We start from the raw sequence: 23,624 nt of genomic DNA on the forward strand, positions 1-23,624 counted from the left end.
TATGAACTCCACCACGAAAAATATCCCGTGTGAAAAACAACATATGAATGTGATTTATCACCTCATTCCACCTACAGGTCCCGGGGCGTTGTAGATTTTAGAGGTCGCGCAAAAAATGAGGCCTACCTTTGTAGGTTGTCCCAGGGCCACCAATCTCAATTAGATAACATCATTCCTAGGTACCTACCTAGGTAGGTATTCTTCCAAGGTTCCTCTGTACCTACTAGTTACATATGCTAGCGCACTTCTGATGTTACAGCACTACATACCTGACAACTGATTTTTCCGAGCACACTCATTCCACCCAAAAGAGATGTAGCACACGCATATTTTGACCCATACCATACGACAACCGAAATTATCTGCAATGCAACACAATCTGAATGTGATATTCAGCTGGTCTCGGGAGCACCGAAGCATAAAGCCTCTGAATCATGAAAACGGCGGGATCAAAGACCGAAGCAAGGGATAACATTTAAGTGCCCGAGGGCGGTCCACGGGACGTCCCTCAGCCCTGACGGTCCACTGGTGCCACCAAACACTATTATATTGCACAGACACACTAGCGCCTCCCCACAAAGCCCAATGGTATTCCCGATCGAGGCACTAGCGTCCGCAAGTGGGTAGCCACTAGTGTTCATTAAGCAGGCGGTCTTGGCTAAGGCTACTTTTTTGTAAGAGTCTAGTTCAACATTCTTCACCACCCGTGGACTAACCTACCTAGGTAGGTACCTACCCCACACGAATTGCCAGTTGAGGTCTTCTCGACATACAGCCCTGGAAGGAGCTTGAAATTAGCGAATACGCAAGGGAACCCGACCCCTGTAAATCATCGGTGATCCTGTTGATCCCGACGATCTCTTCAGCTTCAGCCACCTCAGCTCGAGATGCCACTAGTGTCTCCACACGCATGCGTCTGTTTGAGCAATTTTATAGGGCTCTACCACTCTGTAAAACAGCATGGGCGACATAGCGGACGTCTATAAATGACCTTGTCTCCCACTGCTGTGCGGTCCTCCGAGAGCTCAACAGTTGTAAGCATCCTTCACCATGGTTTTCAGCAAGGCAACCTTCGCGTCCGCTTTTGTCTCCCTGCTGGCATGTGCCGCCGCGGTGGAAGTGCCCAAGACTGATTACGAGGTCATTGTGGTCGGCGGTGGCCCTGCGGGTCTCAGTGCACTCAGTGGTGTCTCTCGTGTTCGCCGGACGGCTCTCTTGCTTGATAGCCAGGAGTACCGGAATGGTGTGACCCGGGAAATGCACGATGTCATTGGCAATGATGGTGAGATTGAATTCTATCCTACTCCGACACACAATGTTTCTTGTCTAACATATTTCATCCTCGTCAGGTACCCCTCCCGCTGCTTTCAGAGGTCTAGCCCGCGAACAGATCTCGAAGTATCCAACTGCCCACTTCAGCAATGAGACCGTGGAATCAATCGTTCCTATCGAGGGAGAGTACACTGCCTTTACAGTGACCGACGGCACGGGCAAGAGCTACACTGCCCGCAAAATCGTGCTCGGTACCGGTGTCCGTGACATTCTACCCCCGACTCCCGGCCTTCGCGAAAACTGGGGCAAAGGTATCTTCTGGTGCCCGTGGTGTGATGGCTACGAGCACAGGGACCAGCCATTTGGCATGATCGGCGATATCAGCCACATGCTGGGCAACGTGTTGGAAACCCACACTCAGTACAGCGATATCATTGCATTTGTGAATGGCTCGCAAACTGCAGAGGGCGAGGCCCGCGCAGCTAAGAAGTACCCGGACTGGAAAGAGCAACTTGCCGCTTGGAACACTACCATCGATAACCGCACAATCGCTTCTATTGAGCGCCTCGAGGATGGCGGCGACAACAGGGGCGAGAACGGTGATCAGCAGTTTGACAAGTTCCGCCTTCACTTCACTACTGGTGACCCTGTTGAGCGCAATGCTTTGATGGTCAACTACCCCACTGAACAGGCCTCGCCACTTCCAGCCAAGATGGGCCTGGTAATCGTCGATGATAAGATCAATGTTACTGCCGCGATGCGTACCAGCGAGGAGGGTGTCTTTGCCATTGGCGATTGCAACAGCGATGGCAGCACCAATGTCCCTCACGCCATGTACACTGGCAAGAAAGCCGCTGTTTATTTGCACGGTATGCTCCCTTAGAGTTCTTGATGCTAGATAGATGACTGACAATATTCGATCACAGTGGAAATGTCTCGTGAGGAGTCCAAGTCCAACATCTCGAAGCGCACCGGTCTCTCTCACAGTGAACTCGAGGAGGAGGCCGTTCGTGAAATCGGAGAAAACCTTGAGCCAGTATGGAAGCGTGCTCAGGAGTAAGAGACTCCATTGATTTAGGTTGCTCCAGTTTGTGTAGGCCGGCTTCGGTTTAGGCCTCTACTGTTTACATAGCCAGCTACTTATCGGGTTCGTCTAGATAATATTAATTAATGGTCTATGTACCGCATCTAATCTCGCTGCATTAATTCAACCTCGTTACTCCAATATAACACGATTCGTGACGCTTTTGGTGCCCTGCCTCATAGGTTCGATTCTTAGCCTCTTTCCAATTATTTACCGAGACATGAGCCGGGTTGATTGTTATTATGGCGCATTGCAGACTTGATGGTATATATATGGGATGTAGGCCGACATGGAAGCAATGAATCAGCATGCGTGTTTGTTAGTCACTGGCAGCCTTGAAGATATTTCTAACTTCATACGTATTACCTACATCGATGTCTCCTTGCTATGTTGGACTGTCTAGCCAAGAAAGCAATTATAATACTAAACCACCGGGTCATGAAGTGTGATCCGTTTCTGAGAAAAGCTATCATTCATTCACAACCACCATATGGTCTGAGCTTGTAAAGTAAAATCCGTTAAGTTAGATTGGTTTGTTTTTATCTCGTCCATCTTCACCTTACTATAGCCCATTGATGGAGCAAGGATATGGCGATATTGCGGAAGAATACACCTGTGTTGAAACAACGACCTGGATTGAAGTGTCAAAGAGCCCAGGGTGAAGCGATCCAGTGTCGGAATTGGAATCTGGAAAGACCTCAGAAAGTGATCTCCTCCTGCCGTCTTCTAATAGCAATTTTGGCAAATGGGTCTGCCGCAAGTCGCATTCCGGACTTCAGCACCTGTGGATTACATCCGTCTGCCACCTTGAAGTCGTACTTCATGATGATGTGACATAGAGCAACCTTGAGCTCTGCAGCAGCGAAGAATCGTCCAGGGCAAGCATGCTTTCCAAACCCGAATCCCATATGCTCTGGGAGGGGGAAACCAGTTGAGCGAAGCTCTCTTGGTCTGAGCCCCGTTGGCGCATCTTGAGGAATCGATGAGGATCAAAAGTGTTGGGGTCGGGGTACACATTCTCGTCCCACATTTTACTGCAGGAAACAAGAATGATCTCACCCTTCGGAATAATAGTTCCATCGGAAAGCTTGACATCCTCCTCGGCGCAACGTGCCATTTTGGCTATTCACAATATTAGTTAGATTGTGGCTGCTTTGTAATGAAGTGGGTAGGTCCTTACCGATCGCCATAGGCTTGACTCGCTGAGACTCCTTGATCACACTGTCCATCAGTTTGAGCTTGTACATTGTGCTCTTATCCCAAGACCCATCCTTGAACACAGAAATGATCTCTTCTCGCAGTTCTTGGATAAGTTCGTCTCGACCGCAGAGATCAAGGACAGTCTGGCTAAGCAGATCAGTCGTTGTGTGAATGGCCGCAGTAGAGAGGGCCAATTGCATTGCAGCAGGTTCAAAGCTGCGATCCTTGGTGTTCTCTGCAAGCCACTGGATCGCATCATGATAGCGCTCCTGGGGCTTCCCCTGCTTGATTGCCTCCTGCTGGGCCAGTCGGCGCTCGTCGATAACAGGTTGGATGATGTCCCGAGCCTCCTCAAGCTGCTTCCGGATCTTCTTGCATTTGGGCAAGAATCTGGCCGCAAGTGGGCGCAGCATTTCAGGCCAGAGCCGGAGTTCGGCAGCTGCCATCAAAGAGTCGATGGTGTAGTTAACGGTGATACGGAGCCAGTCTGGGTTACGGCAAACTTTGTCGCCCAAGAATACTCGGGAGGATAGCTGGGCAACTATGCCGAGAGTCTTGGGTCGGAGCGCAACATCGTGCCACTCTAAGGAAGGAGGTCAGTTATGTTGGACCAGGGTCTTATCCGAGGCACTTACCGGTATTGTCCGTCCACTGTTCTTTCAACAAAATAGTAGCTTCCTCTGACATGGGCTCGGTAATGTTCACTACTTGAATTAGCTACTCCTATCGCCAATGAAGAGTTTCCTTGTCATACAGAGATTTTGAGTGAGCTTGGTTCGGACAGTGTCTTGAATGATATCAGATGTCACAGTGACCTTGACTGCGTCGAAGCCTGCGATATTGACATGATGCTCCTTAACCAAAGCAGCACTCAAGCTCAGATCACGATGACTCCGAATATCATCGGCATAGTTAGGCGACAAGATAGTTCTAGTGCCATTTTCCGTCACGATCCTAAATGCACCGGCCTATACATACGCGTTAGTGACTCCGACTATGTATCCGGGTCACATTAGAATTACATACCTTGGCCAGACCAGCAGTAATTAGGTTATGGGCGTTCTTCAGATATCGCTGACGAGCTTTAGCAATTCCAAATTCAAATGGTCGCTTTCCGTTGACAAGAGGAAGGTCGGATTTGCGCGATGCTGTCAATAAGAAAAATAGGCCTGACAGAAGGACCAAGCCAACCAGGCTCACAGGCTCGAACTTGGCCAGTAATGGCAACTTGTCGACGGCCATAGTGAAAGCACTTTTGGAACGGGACGAGAATTATTTTGGAACGACCACAGATTCGGTCATAAATTTAAAGGCACAAAGGACAGGCACCATTGATGACCATAGTACCTACTAACACGGGTAAAACATAAGCAGTCGTTGCATAAGATATGCAATGGAGTCCTATTCAGCGATCTGCCACCTAAGAACCGCCAGCCTCTCAGTAAGGGTCAACGGTGCATTGTGACATGTATTTTGAATATTTGGTTGGTATGCTAAGCGGCACAGCAAATAGAAAGTACCCACTCAAATAAAGCAGCTGGCATATAATGTCCTATAATACGTCCGGTTACATTTTTGTGTTCACTTCCGGCTATTTGACTACTCGGGTAGGGCTTTAGAGCCAGCTGGTGGCTAGCTGATACTTTTACAGTGGCTGGCTCAGTCATGCACATGCAATGTACAATGTTTTACCGGTTATCTCTCCAGGGTTATGAACCGATTTGGACCTTCGCAACCTTACCATATTACGATGCCCATGAGTGTCATTGGTGCAGGTGGATAAGCATTCGTCATTGCAATTTCGAGACAAATCATCTCAATGCAATCTCTCCTTACCTCCCCCACTTCCAGATATTTCATATATTCGACCTAAATGTGTAAAGGTTACAATTACAGTGTACATGCTAATTTCCAATGATGTCCAGTTGACCATACATCAGATTCATTTACTCACCGCGGTATTGTGGTGCCGGTTTAGACCTGATGTGGTGTCAACAGTAACCCAGGAGTATTCGGCAAAGATTGTGTGCGTCCTACCTTCATATTGTAGCATGAAAGCGAGGCTGACTTGAACCAAAGTAGCAAATTGAGCTGGAGCCAAATACCAGTGTAACTACAGTGAGATTCGGCCTATACATGTAGGACTTGTATTTGCACTTGTTGCCGACCAGGTCAACGGCGATCGTGCATGGTCCACTTTCTGTAGAGTGGTTAGCTCCGAAACAGGAGATATCGAACCACTCTTATGTAGCACTTTCATCCTCGATATATCCAGCAGCTTATAACAATTTACTCAGAGAAGTAGGTCCAGCCATCCTCCACTTTCCAGGGCTAATAGGAAAATTAGGTATCCATTACTAAATTGGCTATACGGAGTACACAGTAATATCATGGCCACAAACCCGAGCACCAGAGATGGGAGTGGGCAAAAGTGGCAACAATGAGAGGGTAGGACAGCATTCACAGAAATCTACCTTGACTGGCCAATAAAATAAATGAGAGTGAGGAATGTGGAATTCGAAGGTTGCGGGAGTAGGGAGTTGATTGCGACCTTGTGATTCCACAGGTTTGATTCTATGTTCAGCCTCATGTCCTTTCCTGCTCGGGTTTCGCACCCCTATTGTTTACCGCATAAGATCTGCGACTATTGAAGAATGTGGCCTCTTCGGGGTGGCCGTTGCATCCTTGGAACATGTATCAGAACCTGGGAAGGAGTACGTATATAGTGTACCGGGATGATCCACCCATGTCGTACAACCAAGAAATGATCGCCATCGGATCACCGAACGTCCCGTTCCGTCCCTTGGCTGAACAGGTATGTACCGGTATGTATTCGTATCATGCCAGAATGAAAGTAACGAGAAAATGTAAACGCCCATACGTGCAAGTATCACCAGTACTACATGTACATATGAGAAAAATAATATACTACTGCCAGGGCCCTTAATCGTTTCGTAACAATGTCATAATACCAATCTCGAGAAAATATAAATAAATTACTATCTTGGAATGTACTTCGCAAAAACTGAGTCAGAACCTCTAGGCTTTGCCCCATTCTTGGCTATAGTGACAATACCCTAGCTGAGATTCATGGCTCTATCGAGTGGAAAATGTTTGTATAACATACATGAAAACTTGATCATCCAAACAATATGCATAGTTGGCTCCTAGCGGCGAACGCCGTACAATGTGAAAGGGTGATCCCGTTTGTATGTTGTACAACATAGTTCTTCCAAAATATATATAATTAAAACATGCAAGTGAGGTCGGCATCATGAATGGGTTTTAATGAATCGCTTAACTTGGGAGCAAATCGAGTCACCACTAATAGAATTTTGTCTGTACTTCAAACGTCTGACAGTTTATTAGGTCAATATACTATAGTTGAAGAGTGTTTAACTAGATGTTCAAGATCGCGATATCGGTGATCTCGCTTTGGGCTGGTTGGTATCTTACGTGGGGTTTGTACGCAGCTAAAGTGTTACATACATGTATTGATATGGTTCAAGAGGTACGGAGTAATACAGAAGGAACGAAAATAACACGCAGATTTGTCACAGATTACTAGAGATCTGCAAAGAACTCATCACACCAATATTTCAAATTTGAGTTTATGCGGGTCATCTATTTACGCAGTTTCGGACGCAATTTCCTAGGGCTGGAACGTCCCAGAGATGCAGCTAGTTGCTTGGCTCGTGAGATATACCATTCTACATCAGCAATACAAAGTGGAGGTCAACGCTTAATCCAGTACAGGTCCCGTATCTAGACGTCGACTTCAGTACAATGTTGTATATTAGCGAGTGTTTCAGTGTCGGTCGACAAATTCTGAAAAATATCCCCATAGTACGGAGTAAATAGCCCGGAAATACTAATTCAATCCGATGCCTTTCTCACCGCCACTAAATTAACCATCCAAGTATGACGCGTTTTGACTAGCCAATATAGGCACAAAATCTTTTTTATAACATGGAGATAGAATGAGAAACAAAAGAACAAAAGGGTGTAGTGATACACATAGAATAATATTAAAAAGCAAGTTTAATGTAAGGGAGGGTGAAAAGAAAGATGAAGAGACAGACGAAGAGGAAGATTTGGAAATAAAGAAGGAAGAAAAAAAGGCGAAAAGAGTGGCGAAAAAGAGTGGTGTAAAGGAAGGTTGAGGGCAAATACCAGCAGATCATTTTGGAGATTTCTGTGTGCGATTCTTCCTTGCGTAGGGTAGAACTCGAACCAGATAGTATAGTCCAATGGCACCAATGATGTTGCAGATGATATACACTGAGAAAATCCCAAAGTTTCTCCATCGATCATTCCAGGAGATATCCCGGGCAGCAAGATATTGATCTGCTACCCGAAGTGGGCAATACTGGCACTGATCGGAGGAAAGCGGGTTGTAGAGCGTGCCTTGTGCTGTTTTGAGATATTCGGCCAGATATTGACCGCAAGTCTGACCCTGCGGGGGGGTCAAAGACTCTCAGCTCTCGATTAGAACAGTGGATCGGACGGCCATGCAATGCAGTCGCACTAATGCCACCCACATAATAGGTGAGAGGTGAAACTCGATTCATGAAAATCCAAAACCGCGGCAGTGCGCTAGGTGGCTGCATGATACCATTGAACAAGAGGCATAGGAGAAACGTGAATGTAGCCATCATACTACCCAAAACCAGATTGGGAACTGCAGCAATCACAAGTTGGGCGAACGTCGACGCGAAGAGGAAGAACTGTACGGTAAACAGAAGAATGAGCACCTGCCGCTGGGGACTTTGGTCGCCACCGTAAACCGAAAAGTAAAACGAGGCCCAGGTACATATCCCCAGTAAGGTTTGCCATGGTAGTTCAACGAGTATCTGACACAAAATGAACACCGTCCAGGAGTAGGTTTTAGCCGGTCTCTCTCGTAGTTCGTATAATGCTCGCCGAGAAAGAAATTTCGGCATGATTCTGCTTTTAGTCAGTATGTTAAGTTGTTATCACCAGATCTCAGGACGAACACATACTGGTTAACGAGCGTGGAGAATATTGTACACAGAAGGAACAAACTAAACAAAACATTCTGAAAGCCTTGGCTTGAATTATCAGAACTCCAGAAGGAGAAGCCGACAAAAAGACCACAAAAGATCCCCGCACCAAACTTGGCCAGGATGTATTCGGGTTGGCGATAATATTGTTGGAGGTCGCGCTTCATAACATGGTAAAATTGGACAGCAGGAGGCATTGCAAATTCGGAGAGCTTGGAGGGCTCGGCGGGGATAGCGTTGGATGGCGACGAGACGAGACTGTCTAACTCTTCAAGAACTTTGGTATGTTCAGAGCTGTTTTTCCACGCGTGAACCCAGTCAATGGGCGTAGACTGGCCTTGGGTGCCCCCTCCGATGACCTCGAGCATGTATTCAGCGGGCTAGAAGACGTGAAATTAGCAAATTCTGTGAAAAGAAAGACAGCCACATCAAGAGTCGAAGAACTCACATTTTCAGTTGGGCCACATTGACGAGCTCCATTCTTCTCCAGATATTCCAGAACTGTCCGACCCTGGTGACCGATGTCTCCAAAGTAGACAGTCTTTCCACCTTTGGCAAGGAACAATAAACGATCAAATTGCTCGAATAGAACGGCACTTGGTTGGTGGATTGTAGCAAGAACGGGTTGGCCACTGTCCGCAAGCTTTCTCATGAACTTGCAAATAGCCCACGAACTTCGTGAATCCAAACCACTAGTGGGCTCATCAAGAAATATCAGAAGTTGAGGCTTGGCAGCAAGCTCGACCCCAATGCTGAGCAGTTTCCTTTGTTCCATGTTTAAACCATCTCCGGGATTTCCAATAACTGCTTCCGCGAAATCCTCCATTCCCAGCAACTGGATCACCTCCTCAACGAAGTTGTACTTTTCCTCTATTGAGATAGACCGAGGTTGGCGTAGTGCTGCACTAAATCGAAGGGCCTCGCGAATCGTGCAGGTCTCTACGTGAAGATCCTGCTGTTGGACATAGCCGGTTTTTCGTGCAAAGCTGGCATCAGGTTCGTGGCCATTGACCAACATGTCTCCTGTAACGACCCCAATGGTCATTCGCCGTGCCAGAACGTTCATAAGGGTTGTTTTCCCTGCACCGGAAACACCCTATATTTATGCCAATGGTTATGAGCTGAAAGTTGTCAATTCAGGTAGATGAGTGGTTACATACCATGAGCGCCGTGAGTGATCCGGGTTTGACCCATCCACTAACGTCATCCAGAAGTCGTTTTTCACCACCTTTCACTGGAATGTCGTAGCATAATCCCTTCCAGCTGAGCGTATCCTTTTGGTCTGCCATTGAGGAACGGGCCGGAGGAGCCAGTGATTTCATCTCTTGAAGGGGTAGAGGCTGCTCTCCGGACTCCAGATCACTTCGATTCAACTTATCGGGTACATCTCCACGGCGGAAAATCAAGACCTCATGTGCGGGGGTGGTTCCTGGGATCAACTCCGTGAGCCAGAAATAAAGTACATAAAAGAAGACAAGAAAGGCAACCAAGATGCCGTAATTTCTCCACACATGGTCGTAGGAGTAATCGTAACTGCCTGCGATATATGCATCCCCAGAAACATGTCGCTCGCCGGGACGGGATCCCACATATGAGCAAGTGAAGGAGACTCCCTTCTGAAAACTCAAGTTTGGAATGTATTCCACGCATTCAAAGTGGCGACCGTGGAACTCATTAGCGACAATGGCCTCGAAAGCGTAAAATATCGGATTCACCCATCGGATCCATGCAAACCACGGCGGCATATCGAATTGAGGAACAGTGAAGCCAGTGTACACCGCGACACAGATAATGATGACTCCAGCCAGAGACATAGCTTGTCCGATAGTCCGGGTAACAGTGGCCAAAGTGCGAAACATTGTGGCCATTGTCATGACGGCTGTGAGCTGGAACAGAATGTATATAAAGAAATGAGACGCCTCTCTCCGGAGATTTGCAAGGAAATATACGATAATAGCAGACAAGACGCATCGGAAAAGCTTGATTGGAAAATCCACAATAACTCCTGCGATAGCTTCTGTAAAGGGATGCACAAAGGCATAGGCAGCTTGTTTCTCCACTATCAATCTTTGGCTGTATAGGGTGTTGATCTCCAACAGGGATATCAAAGCATTTGTCAAAACAGCGAGGAAGAGGACCGATCCCCTCTGCCCTAGTCCAGCGGTAGTTTGTGGAATATCATAGAAGAGAGACCCGATGATGAGGGATACCACAATCTGGGCAACTGCTGAAGCAATCAGGCCTGGGATATCATTTCGGGTCCGTTGCCAAGCTCTAACGATACACAGTCTGATTTGCATCGGTACAGAGAGAAGGTAGGGGCTAGAAGGTCGAGCATGAGCCGATTGCTCAAGGCGCTTGACTTCATCCAGTTTGATCTCCTCTGAGATATCAAGGGGGGTCTTCTGCTTGTATTGTTGCATTGACATCTGCAGCTCTGCGTGCTCGGGGCTGTTCTTCCAGTATTCTTCAAATTCCAGCGACGTGCGTGGGACTGCATGCTCCATACCGACTTGTGGTTGTCGCTCGCCAGGATTAGTGATAGCTGTGAGGAAATCTGCGCTCACTTGTTGGGGTGGTCGTTTCCATCCCATCCTCTCAAAGTATGGGACAGCACTTTCACGAGAGCCAAAATATATTTCTCGGCCTTCATATAGAAGGATGACTTGGTCGAAAGTGTTGTAAAGAGTCTCCGAGGCCTGGTATGCAGCGACTGCATGACAAGATCCCGATAATTTGGCTGACGTGCGGAGAGCCCGAACAAAGTCGACTGCAGTGGCTGCATCAAGCCCACGTGTGCTGTTGTCCCAGGCCACGATGGAAGCCCGTGACAAAACCGTTTCCGCGATACTGTCCATACCAACTGTGTCAGTTCTCATAGCCTTTCCTTCTTTCCTTTTCCCCCAAGCGGAATAGAGAAAGGCTTACCTGACTCTCTTTCTTTCCCCTCCACTGACACCTGGAACATAGTCGTTGCCAACATTCGTGTTGTATGTGTGTGTGAGACCAAACGTCTCCATAACCGCTTTCACAACGGATTTGACGTACTGATCTCCACCCGGGTTGCCTGCTCGATTGTGCGGTGCTCGTGCATGCGCTGCAAACTCAAGTGTTTGACCGACTGTCAGGTTCGGAAAGTGATGATCTGCCTCTTGGTTGTACACTACGTCCCCCGGTACTTTTCCATCATCACCCTGAAGGGTACTCCATTATACTGTATCTCACTCGCGGGATCGACATCAAGGCCTTCGAGATAACCGCAAAGTGATTTCAGAAACGTTGAGCATCCACTACCAGGACGACCCAGGACCAGCAATAATTCGCCGCTGCGTACGATCCCATCAAGTCCATGTAATATGGTACCTGGGTCATCGTGAGATTTTTTGTTACCAACAAGTTTCACGAGCCGTTTGATGGGGTACGCAAGAGGGTATAGAAGGGCCGACAAAACAGTTTGTTGAATCTGGAGCGAGGATCCTTTGCCATGAACTGTCAATTTCTGAAACAAAATATTCTTTTGGCGGCCATCTAGCGTGCTGGAGTCGCTGAAGTGGGATGTCACATTGGTCCATATCCGAGGGTCGATTTTGGGAGATCCCCAATGCATTGCATGCTCTGCGACCTGCAGAATGTCAAGTCGCTCATTGTCGTTCGATGGTGCTCCATGCAGCAACTCTGCGGAACTCGTCGTGCTCAGGGATGGATACGCAGGTTTCTCTTCTTGGAGGCTCATCGCCGGGTCGCCTTCGTCTGGAGCCATGCGTGATGTGTCTTACAACTTAGTTCGGAGAGAAAACTGGGCAATGCTGCCCAAAGGTTTGCGGGTGGGAGGGTGCAATTATCCAACTGCTATGAATTTTGTATTGGGGAAATTACCATCTGTCTGATCCTCTTTGATTTGTTATTATTTCATATACCTTGCATCTACACCATAAAACTTCATGCGATAAGTGCGGCAGTATTACTATTAAATTCTTCAACCTTGGGTAGCATTCCCCAACTGGCTGTCAATCATTGCATGGTATTCGGACAGCTCGATGGACAGCGGAGTCTAAAGGGGATACTCCATACCCAAGGTATTCCGCGGTACAGCGGGATATATCTATGGGATAATTAATTCCCTAAGTTGCCAACGCAATATTCCAAATAAGCATGGCTGAGTACATTTGGGGGCAACCGAGTATCAGGGTCATAATTAGAGAAATGAGACAATAAGCCGGTTTTGGCCCACGGAGTTCTCCGTACGCCATATAGAGACCGAACTGTTCCGAACGCAATATGCATAACACGATAAAGCAAGGACACAAGTCATCCCTTACGGAATGTTCACACCCACTGGTGTGGACAACGATCCAATCTTGGAAATAAATAAGCATTACGGAGTAATAAATGCAAGATGCCAATGGTGTCACATTCCAGGATGCCTAGCGTGAGATGACTCGTAAGTAGTAGGTTAGAATCGACCAAAATAAAACATAAAATAGCCTAAAGAAAATATACTTACGAAAAAAATCGAAATTTAGAACGAATTGCCGAAAGACTAACACTCCATACGGTGAGAACTATAAGAGGATCCGAAACAAGAATAGAAACTGATACTGAAAAAGCAATGAAAAATAACAGAAATACCGAAACCAACCAAAATTCTCAAAATATTTATGTATTTTGGTACCGTTATAACGAGTCTGAAGCCTTAAGAGGTTTGTCGGGGATTCCGTTCCATAATCTTTCTTCATCAGCCAGCCACCCACAAGGAATTGAACCCTGGATATCCGTTAGAATGACACATAGGATCATATACTCTCCATAAGGCGCTGATCCATTGAAGATCCCACACCTGGGTGGATATTGCATGCAGAATCGCTAGATTTTCAGCTCGAGATTCACACAGCAAGGGAGAGACACTGCCAGACCGGGCTATCTATCATCTGTGGTTACATGCGTTTGGACCAGAGATATTCTGCACATGTTGTCTCCGTATTTGTTTCTAAATCCTTGGGTTTTCATTATAATCTTGATGTACCTCGAGGACAACACTGAAGGTTCCCTCATCCCACCAAAACCTGTTCAACATCAGGTTCCATCTTGGGACGATTCTCTTCTTTGTTTGTCTTATTCCTTAAAAATATTCCTTTCCAAATTTTAAGCTGCCATGGTTGATCTATCACAAACCAGCCCGGGTCGGCCCGTTTGCCTTGTCTTCGGGCCCCAGAATGCCGAGATTGATGAAAGTCTATTTTACATCAGCCGCAACATCGACGAAAATCCAGCGTTGCACTTCCTCAAGGATGTCTTGCGAGGACTACCGTCTTTATGGCCTACCATTACTGATGCCTGGGCCTCTTTGTCTCCAGTCCCTGGGGCGGCTCAACTTACGGCGCTCGCTGATTGTGTTCAGGGGCCGATAGCCACTCCCAAAAATCCCACGAATGTGCTCCTGACGCCCCTCACTGTGATTCGACAGATAATCAATGCGTGGAAATTCAAAGTAAAATCCCGGAACGAGTACAGAATCGTGGATGCGCAGGGATTTTGTGTCGGCTTCCTCGCGGCAGTCGCGGTCGCGTGCTCAAATGATGCCAAGGAATTCGCGGATATCGCATCCACCATGGTCCGATTGGCTGTTTGCATTGGAGCAGCAGTTGACCTGGATGGCATTTCGCATGGCCAGGCCCGATCTGTGGCTGTCAGATGGAAGTCTGGCAATGAGAATGAACAACTCAATCGATTGCTGGCTAGCTCTTCAACTGTGCGTGATATATATCAACCCAACCGATACCCCATATTCTTCAACTTCATATTATCCTACCCATCCTATGGTAGCTGTTTTGCGCTTGAGAAGGTGCTAACAATGGGACATATAGGCCTACGTCTCCTGCTTTACGGACACAAACTCGGCCACAGTTACAGTCGCGGAGGACGCAGTAGATGACTTGATCAAGGAGCTGGGAAGCCACGGATTGTCGGTGAAAATTATCGACCTGAAAGGGAGATTTCACCATGCGAGCCATATCACAGCTGTTCAATACCTTAGCAATCTTTGTGATACAGATGACAGGTTCCGGTTGGCAGGCACTGGTCCCTGTGTCCTACCACTAAGGTCCAACGTCGACGGCCGTGTGGTTGGGAAAATATCTGACATTCACAAAATTGCCCTGGAATCGATCCTGGCCAAACCATCGCAATGGGCTATGACTGTTTCAGCCGCGCTTGAGCATTCGAGGGAGACAAATGTCGATGTAAGCCTTGCTCCTATTGGAACTGGCCAGTTTGTTCCACGTGTAGTCAGAAACCGGGTGCTAGATCACACGAACAACAGCTTGTCGGACACCAAACATGAAATGCTGCCAAACGGAATCCACAAATTATCTTTCCCCACGGAATCGGCGCAGTCAACCAATGTGGCTGCGATGGCCGGGACAGCAACCCCAATTGCCATCACTGGCATGGGATGCCGATATGCCCAGGCAGACTCTCCAGAGCAACTGTGGGAAATGCTCGAGTTGGGGCAGTGCGGTGTCAGCGCACTTCCGAACGAGCGATTCAAGATGGACAAGCTTCTTCGTGAGCCAAAGGGACCATTTTGGGGAAACTATCTGGCTAATCCTGATGTTTTTGATCATCGCTTCTTTGGCATCTCGGCCCGAGAAGCAGATGCTATGGACCCCCAGCAACGACTACTTCTTCAGGTCGGGTATGAGGCTATGGAGTCAGCTGGATACTGTGGCCTTCGCAATCCCAATGTGCCGACCGACATTGGTTGTTATGTTGGTGTTGGCTCCGATGACTATACTGAAAATGTTGGATCAACCCATGCGAACGCATTTTCAGCTACAGGAACACTTCAGGCCTTTTGCACTGGCCGTCTCAGTCACTATTTTGGTTGGACTGGGCCGTCGGTGGTGGTTGACACCGCCTGCTCTTCAGCCGCGGTGTCTATCCATCTTGCATGCAAGGTAAGATCCCATTATTAACTTCCTACACCACCGGGTTCTAAGGCACCTCCGAGAACCAATATGGCTGACTCGGTAAACAATTCGGGGCAAACCACAGGCTCTACAAACCAACGAATGCTCCATTGCCGTGGCAGGTGGCGTAAATGTCATGACCAGCGCACGAGTAACGCAAAACCTAGCTGCGGCCTCCTTCCTCTCACCCACCGGCGCTTCCAAAGCATTTGATGCAACTGCCAATGGTTATTGTCGCGGAGAGGGAGCAGGACTAGTTGTTTTACGACCCTTCGCAGACGCAATTCGCAACGGAGACCCCATTCTTGCCGTAATTGGCGGGTCTGCGGTCAACCAGGGATCCAACTGCTCTCCGATCACTGTGCCAGACTCGAACTCCCAGAGATCCCTTTATCAGAAGGCCCTCCTGGCATCTGGAATTCCTCCAGAAGACGTCACTTATGTTGAAGCACATGGTACAGGTTCGTGAAGCCACCACTAACGTCTTGAAGTATATGCCATTAACACAAGTAAAAATAAGGTACGCAAGTGGGCGATCCAATTGAATTTGACAGCATCCGAAAGGCATTTGGAGGACCTGGCCGTAGCGAAAAGCTTCATGTCGGATCTATCAAAGATAACATCGGCCACACAGAGACCGCTTCAGGGGTAGCTGGCCTACTGAAGACTGTCTTGATGATGCAGAAACAACAAATACCGAAGCAAGCCAATTTTGTTCAACTGAACCCCAAGATCCCCGCATTGGACGACGAAGAAATCGCAATTCCAACCAAGTCAATCCAGTGGCCCTCCGCTGCTACTTCATCTTCGAATGCCGTGGCAATGGTGACCAATTACGGCGCTGCCGGAAGCAATGCGGCTCTTGTTGTGAAACAATACAAAGCGCCATCCGGACCTTCAAATCGAGCTTCGCTCCTTCCTACCGAGGTGCCCGTTATCCTTGCAGCCAACTCTGTCGAGTCACTCAGGTCATACTGCAAGGTTCTGCTTACAAGTGTCCGGAATGCACAACTGGGCTGTTGTCAAGACATCGCGTATAACTTGGCAGTCAAACAGAGCAGAGACATGGATTACATTTCTACATTAAGCGTTCCCGCAGATCAACCCAACGAGCTTATTGCTAAGCTAGAGTCGATGTCAGGCGAGACCACCAATCTTCAGAAACAACCGGCTTCTCGTCTGCCCGTCATCCTGTGCTTTGGTGGGCAAAATGGAAATGAAGCAACCCTTTCCGAAGACCTGTTTAATCAGTGTGAACTGCTTCAATATCATTTGGTAAGCCTTAGAAATCCCCCCCTTCCCAGGTTTCTGACTTCTCTGTCATGATAGCTTGCTTACAGTCCGCCTGCACTTGTTTAGATGGAATGTGAAAAGGTTTGTCAAACTCGCGACCTTCCGAGCCTGTTCCCACGTATCTTCCAGACTGGTCCAATCGAAGATACGGTCAGCCTTCATTGCATTTTGTTCTCAATCCAATACGCATCAGCAATGTCATGGATAGCTTCTGGACTCCAAGTGGACCGAATTATAGGTCACAGCTTTGGCCAACTTACTGGACTTTGTGTTGCTGGTGGCTTGAATCTTTCAGATGCTCTCTATCTTGTCTCAGAGCGAGCCAGAATGATCCAGAGCATGTGGGGATCTGAGCGCGGAGCTATGCTCTTAGTGGAAGGGACAGAGTCGGATGTACAGAGTTTGTTGAATCGCGCAACACAGCAGATGGCAGATGCGGCAGTGGATGTCGCTTGTATCAATGGCCCACGCAATATTATATTGGCGGGAGATGAGCGATCTCTACAAATGATTCAGAAGCTGTCAGCGAAAACCCCTTCCATCCTTCGCACAAAGAGACTGAAGAACACACATGCTTTCCATTCCCGCCTGGTGGATAGCATTGTTCCTTCTCTGAGCAAGGTAGCCCAACAGCTTCAATACACGCCACTTTCTATCCCTCTTGAGGCTTGTTGGCAGGACGGCGACTGGTCTTCTGTCACCCCAGACAAGATTGTGGCCCACAGCCGCGGACGTGTTGACTTCCAGATAGCCGTTGAGCGAGTGGCCCAGAGGATCCAAGGACCTGCTATCTGGCTGGAGGCGGGATCTTTATCTCCAATAATCTCATTGGTACGACGCGTTATCGACGCAGTGACAGCCTCCTCAAAAGACCATCTCTACCAATCCCTCGACCTTGGAGGCCCACAGGCCCAGAAAAATCTTTCACAGGCTACTTGTAATCTGTGGTCCAGAGGTGCGAAGGTACAGTTCTGGCAGTTCCATGATTCTCAAGCTAAAAGTTACAACTGGATCAACCTACCGCCTTATCAGTTCGCTCAAACACGTCATTGGATTGCATATGATCCAAACGCCTTTGCGCCGTTGCCGGAAGACAAGCCAACCGTTCCTTCTGCGGGTGGCCCGAAAGAGTTTGTGCAGCTGCTCACCAAACAGCCCACCGAGTGTGTATTTGCAATCAATACGAAGGACCCCCTTTACCAGGAGTGCACACAAGGCCATGCAGTACTTGATCAGAACCTCTGCCCTGCCTCTCTCTACTTTGAAATGATCATTCGGGCCGCGGGACTGATTCGCCCGGAAAACGATACATCCCCAGCTATGCCTCACCTTCAAAATCTTGCCATTTCAGCTCCGCTTGTGCTTAACCCCACTGGAAGTGTTCTATTGAGCCTTACCCGTGCCCGGGCCGGTGACTCCCCTTGGTCATTCTCTCTCTACACTCGTGAGCCCAATAAGAACTCGGTGACCACGCATGCAACCGGCGAGATCAGCTTGCACCCCTTTGGCCAGAACACACCCCTCTTCGTTCGCCTTCACTCCATGAACCGGCTGATTGATTCATCCCGCGTGGATTCTATCGCCAATTCACGGGAGTCGAGCGGCCTCAAAGGATTCGCGGTCTATCAGGCTTTCCGTAGAGTCGTCAATTACGCTGATTGCTATCGCGGCGTTGAACGCGTGTTCGCGACCGAGCATGAGGCCGCTGGAATTGTGAACCTCCTCTCGTCCAAGACAAAGGATGCCGCATGTGATCCTATGCTCGTCGACAATTTCATCCAAGTCGCTGGAATCCACGTCAACTGTCTTTCGGAGACAAATGAAGATGAGGTTTTCGTATGCACTGGGGTTGGTGAAATCTTGATTGGGGAGGCCTTCATGACCCGCGACCCCAAGTCCTCGCTTTCTTGGGGTGTATACTCCAACATGGACCGATCTGTTAAGAACAAGATCGCCTGTGACACGTTTGTCCTAGATCGGGAGACAGGCAAACTTGCCGTCACCATCCTCTCTGCAGAATTTACTAGCGTCTCCATCGCCGGTCTGGCGCGAGTGCTCAAAAAATTGAACAATCAAGCCGATGACAAAAAGGCATCTCCCGACTTGTCTCTTCGGCATGATTCTAAGATTGATGTCAATCCCACGCCTCAGAATACAGCACCTGTTGTTCAGCCCACTCGCCAAGCTGCCGCAGAACACGGACAATTTGTGGTCGTCCAAGAGATGCTCTGTGATCTACTCGGGATCGCCTCCGAGGAGTTGTCGCCATCTTCGAATCTTGAAGAAATTGGCGTGGACTCATTGATGCGAACTGAGGTCCTTGTGGAAATAAAGAAGAGGTTCAATGTCAGCATCGACGCCTCCTCCTTGACTGAAATCCCCGATATCCAGAGATTGGTGCAGACGATTTTCCCTGACGCGGCAACCGCTCCTCTCACGAATGGAGTTCCCCCGTCATTGGAAATCGAGACCACAGATGTACCTGACTCGGAGAACAATACCCATGTCATCCCAACCCCAATTTCTGATGCGGATGTGCATGGCCTCATTGACATCGCACCTAGCCTTTTCACTGACATTCAGAGAAGCATGGCGCACAGTGAATTTACCCAGTGGAACGGATTTTGTGAATCTGTATATCCCAAACAGATGGCCCTTGTCACAGCTTATGTGGTAGAGGCTTTCAAGTCCCTTGGTGTCCCCCCTAGACAAACTTGAGGCTGAGTGTGTTATTCCGCAAGTGCCAGTTCTTAAACAGCATGGCAAGGTCCGAAACCAGCTTTATTCCATCTTGGAGTTCTCGAATCTCATCCGGGCTACCGATCGTGGCTTTGTGCGCACAACGATCCCTGTGCCCACGGTTTCGTCTGATGTATTGCATGAGGAAATCATTCGCCTCTATCCCCAGCACAGATCTGAGCACCATCTTCTCAAGACAACGGGCTCGCGACTCAGTGACTGCTTGAGCGGAGCAGCTGACCCACTCTCCCTGCTCTTTCAAGATGCAGAGGCTCGCCGACTGATGGAGGATGTGTACACCAACGCCCCAATGTTCAAGGCTGCAACTAATCACCTGGCCCAATACCTTGTCAATATCCTTGGCCGCATGGATACCACGAGGGAGATCAAGATTCTCGAAATTGGGGGTGGCACTGGGGGGTACAACAAAGGCTTTGTTGAGTCAGCTCACTGCTGTCCCCGGTCTTCGCTTCCAGTACACATTCACGGACCTGTCCTCAGGGCTGCTTACTCTGGCACGCAAGAAGTTCAAGCATTACAACTTCATGAAATACCAAGTCCTCAATGTTGAACAGACTCCTACGCCTGACATGGTCGGTCAATATGATATCATCCTATCCAGCAACTGTGTGCACGCAACCCGCAATTTGGTTCAGTCGTGTTCAAACATCAACAAGCTTCTACGACCAGACGGGATTCTTTGCCTAATTGAGCTCACGCGCAACTTGTTCTGGTTCGATCTTGTCTTCGGCCTGCTGGAAGGCTGGTGGCTGTTCGAGGATGGTCGGCAACACGCCCTTGCGACTGAGCACGTGTGGAAGCAAACCCTTTTCCAGTCAGGTTTCCAATGGATTGACTGGACACACAATGACTCCGAAGAGTCAAATGTTCTTCGGGTGATTACTGCGTCGCCGACCTCGGCCGTCATTTTACCCCGACCCCGGGAGTCCCTTACGTGTCATGAACGAGGAGACGGTCGCTTATGGCAAGAATGGTGGCGTGGAGCTCTCTGCAGACATTTACTATCCCCGGGATCTTCAGCCTATTGGAAAACCCCGTCCAATTGGTACGTAGACGAACTTGCTTCCCGGTCCTCTTCCTCGGCCCATGACAAATCTCCTTCTTACACTCGACAAACAGCTCTTCTTATCCATGGCGGAGGGCACATCATGCTTTCGCGCCGGGACATCCGCAGCAAACAAGTCAAGATGCTCCTCGACGGGGGATTCTTGCCGGTCAGTGTGGATTACCGACTGTGCCCAGAGGTTTCTCTGACGGAAGGCCCAATGCATGATGTATGCGATGCTCTCTCTTGGGCTCGAAATGTCCTGCCCAAGTTATCTCTTGGTCGTCCCGATATACAATCGGATGGAACCCAAGTGGTGGCGGTTGGGTGGTCTACCGGTGCCCATCTGGCCATGACATTGGCTTGGACTGCTGAGCAGAGGGGCATCGCGCCTCCCGAGGCTATACTCGCATTCTACGGGCCTACTGACTATGAAGACCCATTCTGGTCTCAGCCCAATTTCCCGTATGGAAAGAATGCCGCCTCGCCAGAAATGAGCTACAACCTGTGGGAAGGCATGCACGAGACACCCATCACTGCCTACAATCCTCCGGCCAACCAAAAGGCCCTTGGGGGCTGGATGTCGCCGACGGACCCTCGCAGTCGAATTGCATTGCACATGAACTGGAAAGGACAAAGTCTGCCGATGTTGCTGCACGGAGGCCGCTTCTGGTCGGCTCATAAGGATGGCGACTGTGGCGAGGACTTGCCCGTTCCGACTCTTAAGGAAATCCAAGCAGTCAGCCCTCTGGCCCAGATTCGCAATGGGTGTTACAAGACGCCTACTTTCATTATCCACGGGACGCTTGATGATCTCATTCCAGTGGAACAGGCCCAGAGGACATCGCAGGAGCTGGTTACGAAGGGCGTTGAGGTTGAACTCCGCGTTGTGGATAAGGCAGTGCATCTTTTCGATATTTATCCTGGGTTTGAGAAAGACCACACAGCTGCTCAAGCTGTTCAAGATGGTTACGAGTTTCTGCGCGATCATGTTAGATACTAGTGGATCCGGATTCTTGCTTGTTTGTATCTTACTTCCTACCTGATAATTACTACATTAATATATGAATGAACCTTTTGGACGATCTCACAATATGTCGTGTGCTTTGTATCGATTAAGCCTTCATGGCTAGAATCATATTGCTCCTCATGATTATATTGACGAAGTCAACATGCCGTGAACATATATCTCATAACACCACAATGTCGTCGCAACCTCGGTGCTCTATTAATCTAGTTTTCTTTATTTTGACTGTATCATCTTCCTTCAAAAAATGAATCTCTTTATCTTATTTGCCAGCTAGTCACACAGACACAGGCTGGACTTTCAAAGTTACACCCTTGCGATACCACCCTCCAGGCTGACTTCCAGTGGTGTCCACCCGCGCTGCCCAAAAGTTTCACGCAGTAACTTCTCGGCTCTTGCTGCCGGGATGACATCTCCAAGCGTCGGCTCTTCCTGTACAGGAGCAGCTGGGATACGAGCATTGTTGGGCTGAATTCTTTTGAGGACCTCAATAACGTCCCCCCATATAAATGGGGTTGCCGCGGCGAAGAGACGCTCGGAACGCACGCTAGGACTGATCAGAGCTATGGCGTGTAGACGAGCAGTGTCTTCCACGTCCACAAACCAAGCTATGAGAATTAGTTATTTGATGCTTGGTCTGTCTACCTGATTGATTCGGAATACTAACGCAGCGGAAGAAATTTGAATGGCGTGGTATCTCCTTTGAGCAGTCCGGAGACATATCCCATAGTTGAACCACCAATGTTCGGATGGAGAATTTTACCCAACTTCGAATGATCTCGTGGTTAGTCAACTCTTAATATCAGATATGGACGAGGTGTTCTATTTCTCTCGAATATACTCACTGTAAGCCACGGAAGAACGGAGTTGAGCTCAAAGTGTGGCTGGTTCTTCTCAACCCATTTCCACGCCTGTCTCTCCCCTTCGATCTTACATGCTCGATATATGGGCACAGTTGTTCCATCTTCGGATGCCTGTTCGAGGCTTCTGTCCCATGAGTCTATATAGATTTTGTCAGCCTGGGCTTAACCTTCCTGCCATCTACATGTAGTGTGATACATATATTGGGGTTGTCTTACCAACATCTAACTTGAACCCTTTTCCGGTGGGGTAGCCGGCCGCTACGATAGAAGAAGTGAGAACAACTCGCTTAATTGTGGGCTCCGTCGATGCCGCTTTGAGAAGATTGACGACTCCATTCACAGTGTATGCTGTTGCGCTTTCTACGGTTTCCGCAGCAGTGCTAGAAGGTAAGCCTTGAGCCTGGGTATATCAAAGGTCAACTCGTATTCCTGACAGAACCAATAGTATAAAGGAAACATACAACATGAATAACTCCCGATACACCATTCACGCTCTCGTCAAAGGCATCGGACTGCTGGAAGTCCGAAACCACTATGAGTTCAAAACGCCCCAAGCCGCATTGTTTCTCGAAATACTCAGTCAGCCATGGCATTGGAGTGCGTACCGTGCCTCGGACTAGGTATCCAAGATCTAATAGAACCTTGACGATGTGTGAGGCAATGTAACCATTTGCTCCAGTCACGAGGACTTTAGAGCCTGGAGGAACGATGTAATTCTGAGCCTGCGTCATTCTGTTGGTCAAATTATCTTCTCTTTCCAAGAAGTTCCCTTAGATCACAAAATTTGCTCGAAAGATGCAGTATATTGCTCAAGTCGCCTTCAATTGTGCCACAACAGATCCGTCCCCGAAGGGAATTAGCGGTGAGATCGATGCCCCTAATAAAATATATTATGCAGGGTTGATCGAATTATTGAGACTAGTAATTATGGAGCTGTCTCAAGAGATGATCTATCAAGTTCGTTATTTCTGGAGCTCCACAGTTCGACGTGCATTAACGTGCATTAACGTGCATTAACGTGCATAAACTTGGAAACGTGCAGTGCTTGTTTTTGTGGCTGATCTGAGTAATGTCACTTTGATCTGCAT

The 23,624-nt window shown here is 48.4% G+C and overlaps 5 protein-coding genes across 5 annotated transcripts; 2 read left to right on the plus strand and 3 right to left on the minus strand.

Moving 5' to 3' along the window:
* Window positions 1–1,050: 1,050 nt before the first annotated feature.
* Window positions 1,051–2,332, plus strand: N7519_010243 (NAD(P)/FAD-dependent oxidoreductase; the record flags this gene model as incomplete). The annotated part of the gene is made up of 3 exons (XM_057297016.1): window positions 1,051–1,282; window positions 1,350–2,141; window positions 2,199–2,332. The coding sequence occupies 3 exons, from the start codon at window positions 1,051–1,053 to the stop codon at window positions 2,330–2,332; spliced, it is 1,158 nt and encodes a 385-aa protein (XP_057144898.1).
* Window positions 2,333–3,054: 722 nt separating this feature from the next.
* N7519_010244 (cytochrome P450) lies at window positions 3,055–4,798 on the minus strand (the record flags this gene model as incomplete). Its single annotated transcript, XM_057297017.1, is given in 6 exon segments — window positions 3,055–3,267; window positions 3,285–3,478; window positions 3,537–4,139; window positions 4,192–4,263; window positions 4,311–4,524; window positions 4,583–4,798. 6 exon segments carry the CDS (start codon window positions 4,796–4,798, stop codon window positions 3,055–3,057), a joined length of 1,512 nt encoding a protein of 503 aa, XP_057144899.1.
* Window positions 4,799–7,736: 2,938 nt separating this feature from the next.
* On the minus strand, window positions 7,737–12,340 carry N7519_010245 (uncharacterized protein; the record flags this gene model as incomplete). Its single annotated transcript, XM_057297018.1, has 7 exons — window positions 7,737–8,032; window positions 8,085–8,503; window positions 8,560–8,960; window positions 9,029–9,676; window positions 9,741–11,430; window positions 11,509–11,701; window positions 11,806–12,340. The coding sequence occupies 7 exons, from the start codon at window positions 12,338–12,340 to the stop codon at window positions 7,737–7,739; spliced, it is 4,182 nt and encodes a 1,393-aa protein (XP_057144900.1).
* Window positions 12,341–13,732: 1,392 nt separating this feature from the next.
* N7519_010246 (CAZyme family CE10) lies at window positions 13,733–21,649 on the plus strand (the record flags this gene model as incomplete). Its single annotated transcript, XM_057297019.1, is given in 7 exon segments — window positions 13,733–14,329; window positions 14,445–15,536; window positions 15,634–16,009; window positions 16,069–16,823; window positions 16,908–19,536; window positions 19,550–20,000; window positions 20,023–21,649. 7 exon segments carry the CDS (start codon window positions 13,733–13,735, stop codon window positions 21,647–21,649), a joined length of 7,527 nt encoding a protein of 2,508 aa, XP_057144901.1.
* Window positions 21,650–21,979: 330 nt separating this feature from the next.
* N7519_010247 (uncharacterized protein) lies at window positions 21,980–23,267 on the minus strand (the record flags this gene model as incomplete). The annotated part of the gene is made up of 5 exons (XM_057297020.1): window positions 21,980–22,281; window positions 22,341–22,440; window positions 22,519–22,673; window positions 22,753–22,936; window positions 22,998–23,267. The coding sequence occupies 5 exons, from the start codon at window positions 23,265–23,267 to the stop codon at window positions 21,980–21,982; spliced, it is 1,011 nt and encodes a 336-aa protein (XP_057144902.1).
* Between the last annotated feature and the right edge of the window lie 357 nt (window positions 23,268–23,624).

Source organism: Penicillium mononematosum (genome assembly GCF_028829835.1).
Source record: "Penicillium mononematosum strain IBT 11891 chromosome Unknown utg000005l:1.0-9366267.0:1.0-9372171.0, whole genome shotgun sequence".
NCBI classification, from domain to species: Eukaryota; Fungi; Ascomycota; class Eurotiomycetes; order Eurotiales; family Aspergillaceae; genus Penicillium; species Penicillium mononematosum.